Here is a 9,512-nt window from a genome sequence, read left to right as displayed (position 1 = left end):
CCCGTTTATATTATATTTATATATTAACAAGATTTTTTCAGCTCAGTTTTGGTCTAACAGAATGATAGCACCAGAGACTCAAGAGTTTACTGTCATTTACAGTTACATGTGCCTTTAATGTAGTACCACACATTAGGGTGAGAGGTATGTTTGTTTAGGTTCTCGGTCATCCAGGTCATAGTAGTCTTAAGTGCTTGCAGTGAAGGCAACTGAACTTTTTGGTTCTTGAAGATGTTTATGAGGTTAGGGTAAAAACTGATGGGGAGGCGCATTCGTATTGAAGTGTTTGTCTAAGCTGCTGTGTTTAGGCGACAGATTTGTCTTCTGTCACTATTTTCATAACACTCAGAGACTCTGTTAACTACCTCAGTGAAAAAACCTTCCTGACGCAGCATGATAAAAACTATTTTAATGAGCTTCCAATCCCAGTAGTTGATGGGCTATTGTCTTTGTTTTGACTCAGAAATACAGGCGCAATTTGAAAAATGGGTTACTTTTTTGTTTTTCATTCATGACTAGATAGAATATTCCTTCGTGCAGACAGTTAAAAAAAACCTCCTTGGAGATTGTGGAAATACCTTCAGAAAAATGGTTAATTGTAAGTCGTCCAACGTGTGCAAGAAAACACCATGAAGTGTTCACTAAGGTGCCCTTCCAGTGGAGAGAAGAAACAATGCATAGGCTGCCCTACAACCTACAGGTGGATGGAGTTCTTTCATCACAAATGCATTGCAACTTTCTGTGTCCTGGTGCACCTTTTTTCCTATTTTCACCCCTGACAGCCTGATTCTCTTTGCCACTGCTCCACACCCCTAGAATTACTTTCATTTGTAGACTTGTACTCACCAGCCTTCGCCAATGGATTTTTCGTCGAGCTCCTTCCGGATTCACAACAGGCTTCATCCAACTTGTTTTTCACACATGTGGTAGCACTTCCCAAGACCTGTAAACAGACTTTGATGTGTGAGATCAGTGGAGATCCATTCTAACAGAGAAAATGATGAATGACTTTAACATAGTTGTGTGGAAGGTAACTGGTGGGGTTTATGAGTGTGGAATTTACATCAAAAGAAGGAGAGCAACTTAGAGATCAATGGTGATGGATCAGAAGATGTCACAGACATTTAAAAGCTTCTGTCCAGACTTCTGAAAGATTGTTTTCCCGATGATGGTCAAAAGCTGAGGACCGGCAAATGTCAGCGTGCGTCCACAAAGCAAGAATCATTATTGCTGCTGAGCCTGTTGTTTAACAAGAAAAGGGAGTAGAAACTGTCTTCTACTACTGTACTTGAAGACAATTTTGAGGTACTTTTCAGCTGTACTTCTGCTCCCCTACATTTCAGAGGAAAGTGTGCGATGTGGGGGGACAAACCGAATGTGGCAGGATAATCTTTTTATCTCAATCAACTTGTTTTGATGATTGCTGGAATCCGAAATTGTATGTGAAAATAAAATTCAGCCATAACGACTATTCAGACCTTTGATACTTTAAACACATTTTACTAGTAATACACATGTACTTGAGGGAAATGAGGGACTATTACTTCTACTACCATTGTATATTATATATAAAACAGTATCTGACTCCATAAACAGTACCCTGAAATACACAATTCTGGCTGGAACCAGTACATACATAATCAAAGAAAAATTTTCAAATAAATCTCGAGTAACAAAAAAGCACAAAGCTTTATTTACAGGTCATTGTTTTACCAGAAACCATTCATTACAAGCAAAGCTAAGAATCAAGAACATGTTAAAAACTTAACATCTAAACATTTTCTATTTACAACTTGAAAACAACGAGCTGTCAGCTTCAGTCTGAACTTTCCGCGACTATCCTGGTGAAGTACACAACAGCAGGCTGTGCAGTGACGTTTTGGATGCTGTACGCATGTCCTGTGTGAACAGAAGAGTAACATCAGTTAAAAAGAAAAAAAACCCCGAGACCCCACTAATTTTCATAGAATTTTCATATAAAATTTATTGGCATCAAGCAGTAACATTAAAACTTCACCTCACCCTCCTTTTTCAAGCATGTAAAGAACCATGAAAAATACAAAATACTCTCTCTATGAAATCATAATCATGAATGTTATATTCCATTTCTGCTCCTAAATCCCACACACTGGACCTTCAATGCATGTGATGATATCACAGCCTTACCGCATGGCACCATGAAGGATTGTCCTGGACTGAAGCGGGACTCGCAGCCGTTGACGATTACACTCACGGAGCTCGTTAACAGGTTAAAAACCTTTTTTTTTTAAAGAAAAAAAAAATATGTAAATATAATGAAAGAAATGAACTTGAAGACTGAAATTCAAGATCTGTGGTGCACAAGAGGACAGAGAGGAAGAACAACAACACGGTCACATGAGAAGTAAGAGTGAGAAGTGGACTGACTGTTGTGGCGCTGTGATCCACCCACAGAGGCTTCTTCATGTAGGAGCCCAGCAGGATTTTTCCATTACAGATGGAGCCACAGTTCAGGTCCACCAGAAAGCCAATAGCTCTGCCTTGGTAGAAGTACCAGTCAAACTGGTCTGGAGTGATCTCATGGCCGTCTGCGACAAAATTAAACAGTAAGAATTAGTCTATGACAGATCGCGCCAACAGTTACCCTCATTTCATACATCTTCATATGAATCATCTGATTAAATAGTTTTGTCTACATAACAGACAAAAGGTAAAAAGTAATTTATCTCTTAAATTAAGAAAATTAAAGTGTATTATGTGAAATTATGAAATCACATATTATTTTATTTCTTATAGATTGGGACATCACATTTTCTCACGTCCAAAAGGATTAGAAATGATCCCACTAGGTTTTATTTATGTTTTACTTTCAGTTCTTTTGGAATCATTGCTGCAGTTCATGTGTTAATATTGGGCACATTGTCCTTGTCTTACTTCCTGGTTTGAGATTTCACTGACAAGTTTACTTCTGCGTTTAATTACTAAAACCTATTCAGAAGATTATTATCAGTCCCAGAGCATCTATTAAAGGACTTCATGCAGAATACAAAGGGAATGCAAATAACACTAATGTGACATACAAAACACTGCAAGTAAAAATATAAAACAGGTCTGGAACTTTTTGTACAAAAACAGTATTTTCATGTACCTTTAAAGTCACTGCCACACATATATAAATGATATTAAAAAGCAGACATTATATATTTTCTTACTGTCGACAGTGGTAGACCAGAGACTCTTAAACCACTCGGTCAGGTTGGCCTTATCCTTTGGCTGCAGGATCAGCGGTTTGAGAGGAGGACCACAAAGATCTGATGCAGACAGAACAGCACTGACTCTGGTTGACGGCACATCTGGAACAAAGCAAAGAGAAAAGGGGAAATTAAACTAATCAATAAAAAAAGGGATGAATCAGAAAAATAACTGATTTTGACTGAAAACTTGTGTGTTTTATGTTCAAAAACATACTCAAGTCCTCATTCTCCTCGTACTGTTCCAGCACAATCATGGACGACGGCCCACTTCTGTGGGCTTTTGACCTGCCAGAAGATATTAATAAAATAAAATAAAAACCAACTTGTACAGACAATACGAGGGAAGGTTAGCAGTAACAACATTTGGACTTCTCCTTACATGCTCTCTGGCTGACACTTGCTGTCCTGTGGGTCCTCATGGTTGGGGAGGCTGTTGGATTCACCAGCATCCATACTGAGAATATCTTCATCAGTCTTGCCGGTTGTTGTACAGTCAGTAACAGTGACTTCTACAGCAGGACATTCAGTGACTTTATGTCTGTTATTCTGACCTGCTTCTCTGCTGCTGGTCACAATTGGGGTCTCTATGGCTGAAGTGAAAATGTCTTTAAATGTGGCCAGCGAGCGCTTGACACTCTTTGGAGCCAACAACGGCTTCACTTTAAGAGGAGTCACTGGAGCGCCCTCTGGTGGTTTTGATGAGACCATGTTGCCATTTTTGGGAGTCCCGAGGCCAGGAGATCTGCTCTGTTTAAACTGCTTTTTTCTTTCCTTACGAGGTTTGGGCTCCTGCTGTCCATCCTGTGAGGAGATGCTCTTCATGTCTTCAGTCGTGCCATTAACCATCCACCAGTTACTGGGAGGATTCCTCCTCCGTTTCTCTGGTTCCTCTGCCCTGAGCTGCTCCCTGCCCTGAGGCACTGGTGTGATGGACAGTTTTTCATTAGAAGCATGACGATACACTCTTTGAAATACCTGATCCCCTGTAAAACATCACGATGCTTCAAAGTTATGTTCACAAAATTCAAATACAAGTGCTGTTTGCAAAAAGCATAAATAAAAGCACAGGTAGACAGGTATAGTCCAATTGTATAATAATAATAATAAGTTGTTGACTGAGTCTGGACCAGGACCACAGTGCAGTCCAGACACAGGTCCAAAAACTGAGTGCTTTTTTTCACCATTGACCTTACCTGAGTTCAGGCTGTGGTCTCTGTGTGGAAGGACCAAAGGACTACAATGTACAGGATCCAGGTCCAGGACCTGCTCCTGCTCCTGCTCCTTCTGCTGCTGCTTTTCTGGTGTTTCTCCTCTTGTGCTTCTGTTTTTGTTCTGTTTGGTCTGCTTTTCATTAGCTTGCTTTGTGGTCTGACTGGATGACGGTGCAGGCTGTGTTGGATTTATTTTCTTTAAAACTCGGTCCTTCTTAGTCTTTACACGTGACAGTACTGCTGCGCTGGGCTCTTTCTTGTTCTGCTTGGACTTCTTTGGTGTAGGCTGCTTGTTTCTAGCCTTTGTTTCCTCTGTTCCCTGAGAGCAGCTCATCCACCACTGTCCAGGCTGCCTCCTTTTCCTTTTTCTAACAATCTGACCGTCTTCAGATGAACTCTCCTCACTCACAGCTGGTAGTTGGTTCTGGTTGTCCTTTTCATCCATCTCTGCTTCAGAGCTCATGATTTCTTTGTGGGGGAAAAATTAAAAAACAAACATACATAATGAATGGATGAATATTTATCAATACTAATATTTTCATACAATTTGCTCTGCATGTAAAACAAAAAACATTCATTTTCACTGTTATTTATTTTGGTAATCTATTGTATTACATGTTCCTACTGTTCACTTGTTCCTCTGTAAAATTACTTATTTTTGATGCCATTGCCGATGACGATTTTATTGATGTCCCTTTTTGAAACCAATTAGTGAATGCTAACATCCATGCAAATTCAGAAATCACAGACAAATGGTGAAAAATATCTCATCTACGACATGAGATGATTTTTGGCAATATACTTTTGATTTCTACACTTTACTTGAATGTACGACTTAACCAAAGCTCTTTGTGGCTCAAAATTTGAAAATAAATATTTAGAGTAAAGCAATTCATTCAACACCTAAGTGTCAGGTGGAGCTTAAAATCAGACATGTTTTTAAATTCCAGCTTGAAAACGGTTTACATTAATTAACTTCTGATAACTAGCAGATAGATCCAATATCAGCACATGGGAAGAGATTTTAACAGCAGGAGGTTACCTGAAAGAGAACAGAGGTCTTCAGCATTTGCGTGCTCCTCACTTTGTCCCTTCACAGCCTCTACATGCACACGCTCCTTTACTGCACCAGACCCCTGCGTGTCTTTTCTAGCTCCTTTTAATGACTTAGCCCTCCTTGTTTGACCATTTTCATTGCCATCTTTCAAAGACTTCTGAGTTTTCTTTTCCATCTTCAGAGGGGGTTCTTCTTTGTCGGTTTCCCTGCTGGCTGATTCTTTAGGTTGTTCCTCTGCCTTGTCACTGTGTTTAGATGCTACCTTCTTGAGTCGTGTCTTTTTGCTTGGTTTCTCTTGTTCCACTAAATCACCTGCAGAAAGATCCTCAGGGCTGCAGAGTTCATTCATATCATTTCCAGGCTCAGTCACCTCATTCATTTTTTCTTTACCTTTCATCTTCTTTATTTTCTGACTGACAGTCTGACTTCCCAGTTTGCCATTTGCCTGGTCAGATTCTTGCTGTTTTTGTGTGGTCTTCTGTGGGCTGCTCTTTGCCCCCTTGTCCGTCGAGCTGTCTTTGTCAGTGCTGGAGGTTCTGCTCTGTCCCTGTTTTTTACTGGTTGCAGTTTTACGTGGGATGGAAAACCAAAGAGGTGTTTCATCCTCCAGAATCAGGAAATCATCCTCTGGTTCAGGCGGAGCGGGTACTTTCACTGGCGACAAAGACTTTCTAGAACTTAACAACAAGCATTGAATGGATTACACATTGTTTACATTGAAGTGGAAGTACCATTCCCTTGTAAACATATTTTGGCTGATTTCACCATACCAGCAAATTATTAAGGTGTTCTCTTATCTAAACTCACCATGCGGGTTTGGGCTGTGCAGCATCCCTTAGCTTCTGTAGAAAAGTCGTCATGTCTTTACCCACACGAGACACCTCCACCGATGGCTGCCGGAGGACATTTTTTGACTTTTTCTTATGAATGGCGACTTCTGGCTCCTGTCTCACTGCTGACACAAGAGCGTCTGTGTTTTCTGAACTGGGAATAAATAAAAACAAAAAAACAGAACAGATTAATTAGGTTATATATATATATAAATAAGGTCAAACATCAATACAAAACAAGAAGACCCATACTACAAGGGTGAGTTGTGCATTGTGTATAATAATCACATCAGATACTGATGTGTTTGAGTGATTGCTGCAAGCTAATCATTATGCCGAGAATTAAAAGGCCCTTACCATGATCCCGCAACCTTGTTTTTGTGACTGGACATCTTGAGTTTGCTTAAAGCAATCTTGCTTGGAGGAGACTCCAGCTCAGAGTCATCACTTCTAGAGGAAAGGACAACGATTGAAATAAACCTGCTGTAGATTAACAAGCGAAAAATATACTGGCTCCCAATGTTAGTACTGAGTAATTTATACCATCTATACAAACAACACCAGATAACACCAGATGGCAGATAAATCATCATTTGAATCATTTATTAAAACCTACATGAAAGGTATTCATAATTACTTACTGCTCTGTGATGTGCTTGTTGCAGTGGGGTTTCTGGATGGGTAGAGGGTCTGTCTTTGCTGTTTCTTCTCCTTCATCTTCACAGGGAAAAAGAATTGGGGACACAACTCCATTTTTTTCATTGTCCAGTTCTTCTACACCTTCCACAACAACATTCTTTTCAATAGGGCTGGATGTCTTCACGGGCCTGTGTGCTTTGAATGGAAAGTCTAAATATGCAACAAAACAGCACCATTTATCAAGAAAAGCATTTCTACACAGCACAAAAAAGCACAAGCAACATAAGTACAGATTTGACTCACTTACCAATGTCTAGTTCAGGACTGAGTGACCTTGTTGCAGGATGCAGGACATCTCCATCAGGACCCTTAAAAGTTACAAAACAAATATCCAAAGGCTCAACATATTTAAAGACATCATATTTGGCCTAATTCAAGAAAGGCACACAAAGCCACGAATGTTGTACAAGAGATGCTGAGTCTACAGCAACAAGCACATACTCAAAAAGCAGAAATCTGTTGTCTTCATGCAAGTACCTTGTCCCACATGGCACAAATCATTCCACTGAGATTTGTGAACATTTTTCTGAGTGTCTAACAGACTTTCGAAGCAACAAAATGATGATGTCCAGTTAGGACATGACAACAGGGAACAGTTGTTTATTAGTGGCAAAACTACCGTAATGAAGCGCCTCAGTGCTAAGTTAAATCAACCATCAGAGACTTGTTGGCTAAGATATTTAGCCTTTCTTATCCAACAATGAAGCAAGGCAATTTTTGTCTACTTATTTGTAATATTAGCAGAAGTGACGTACCATTAGGCGTACTGGAGGTTTTTCTCCAGTTAGCTGCCTTTCCGGCTGTGAGATCGGAGGAGCCTCCCTCTCACCCTGGTTTGTGTCACTGTCTGAATTCTGGAGCAGAGAAGATGGGGGAATCAGGTCATCATCTTCATGTGAGGATGGCTCTGAAAAGAACAGTCAAATACAGGTTAACATAAAGTGAATGGAAAACAAACATTACAGCAAAAGAATCACTAACTCAACTCACCCAAGTCATCAAACATCTTATCGATGTCTCCTAGTGACAGTGCTCCTGCCCATTGCTTAGATGCACTGAAAACACAAACGTACGGTTAGTATGAGAACTGACAGACCAACATTTCAACATTGCCAACTCATTATTTTATTTAGGTGTTCAACATAGACCGATAGTTTCAGTTCTTCAGTTTCTGGCTATACACACATGCTGACTTACAATGCATATGAATACAGAAAGCATCCATTTAAAAACTGCATGGCATTCCCATTGAAAGAGTTTTTAACAAAACGATTTAAAGAGGTACCGTTCGTTGCTTGTCAGGTAGCAGAGTTTCCTCTTTGGTCTCCTCTGTGAACAAACAAAGACGAATAAATTTAGGGCTTAGCAGCGTCTGTGTAGTTCGGTGACTTTGGAAAACTGGGGGGGAAAAAGATTAGCAGCTAACATCACTTGAATACCACATTAAGTTGTCAATTTATGTAGACCTAAAAGCTAAACTTTCTGTAATGCGGCAGCTCTTATTAACTATGGGTATAACGTTAATCATCGTGATTTATTTAATGACTGTAGGACTGGTTTAAGCTACCTTATTTGTAACGTTACTTCGTCAAGTTACAGCCCATTCCCCCTCGGAGTCGGTTAACGTTACGTATGTTAAGCTCTTTCCTCAAGAGTACAACAAAGAAAAAGAACACCTCAACTTACCAATGTTGCGTATTTTGTCTCCATTTATGTTAGCTTTCTCTCTCCGTTTTTAACGCTACCGTTAGACGATTGTTTACGACAGCGAGACACAAGCTAACAGTTCGCCAACGCTAGAAATCATTTTGTGTTCATCAACTGGTCTAATTCGGTTAGCCGCCAAAATGCGTTTATTTGAATTAGCTCTCTACAAACCAATTTATTAACAAGTTTGTAGTCGTGTGAGAGCTAGCGAGACAGCTATTTCGCTCACTTGATGACTAACGTTAGCGTTAGCAAAACAATGGCGATGTTGACAATTTGTAATTGACCCGCGCACTGAGGTAGCCCGGCGACTTCCTACCCTGGGTGGGTTCTCAGGCACGACAATTACTGCTTTGTGAGGTGCTATCCCACCGCCTATGTTGTGAAGCTATAACTTAACTAGAGTTAAATAAAGCAACAAAACGTAACTATGTTACTGAAAAAGGTTGTTGTTCGTGCGTAACGTCTTCGATTGCTACTGACTAGTTGCCTGAAAGATCATACTCAGGGAATAAAAACTACATTTTGCCGAATGTTCTTTTTCTTCTACACTTTATTTTCCGGCATTTTGCGCTTTACGTATCACGCCCCCTACAGGTTAATCATTGCTCTGGTTGTCAGTAACCAGAGTTGATTTCATGATTTCAGGATTAAAATATAAGACATCAAAATACAATTGAATCAAATTTATTTAGATCTGAAAAGTCTAATTAAATCTGGTGCATTCATTAGGTAACTAGAAGAAGAAGAATCATCTTTATTGGCAGTATATATA

At 39.8% G+C, this 9,512-nt stretch overlaps 1 protein-coding gene across 6 annotated transcripts; it reads right to left on the bottom strand.

Annotated features, from left to right (window-relative positions):
• Window positions 1–1,665: 1,665 nt before the first annotated feature.
• On the bottom strand, window positions 1,666–9,289 carry si:ch211-161h7.4 (protein piccolo). Of its 6 annotated transcripts, none has more exons than XM_046371757.1 (16): window positions 8,717–9,289; window positions 8,316–8,359; window positions 8,021–8,085; window positions 7,786–7,937; window positions 7,278–7,338; window positions 6,973–7,180; window positions 6,689–6,781; window positions 6,309–6,485; window positions 5,487–6,178; window positions 4,427–4,912; window positions 3,613–4,216; window positions 3,448–3,518; window positions 3,192–3,332; window positions 2,407–2,567; window positions 2,167–2,257; window positions 1,666–1,899 (listed from the first exon to the last, which is right to left on the bottom strand). In XM_046371757.1, the coding sequence occupies exons 1-16, from the start codon at window positions 8,738–8,740 to the stop codon at window positions 1,817–1,819; spliced, it is 3,153 nt and encodes a 1,050-aa protein (XP_046227713.1). In that variant the 5' UTR covers window positions 8,741–9,289; the 3' UTR covers window positions 1,666–1,816. The 6 variants fall into 6 exon arrangements, with proteins under 6 accessions (XP_046227713.1, XP_046227716.1, XP_046227714.1 ...); XM_046371760.1 differs by having other exon boundaries at window positions 3,613–4,153; XM_046371758.1 differs by having other exon boundaries at window positions 6,689–6,778.
• Between the last annotated feature and the right edge of the window lie 223 nt (window positions 9,290–9,512).

Source organism: Scatophagus argus, chromosome 18 (assembly GCF_020382885.2).
Source record: "Scatophagus argus isolate fScaArg1 chromosome 18, fScaArg1.pri, whole genome shotgun sequence".
In the NCBI taxonomy this organism is placed as follows: domain Eukaryota; kingdom Metazoa; phylum Chordata; class Actinopteri; family Scatophagidae; genus Scatophagus; species Scatophagus argus.
The sequence above is the reverse complement of the archived record's forward strand: the minus strand, read 5'-3'. Positions and strand labels throughout refer to the sequence as shown.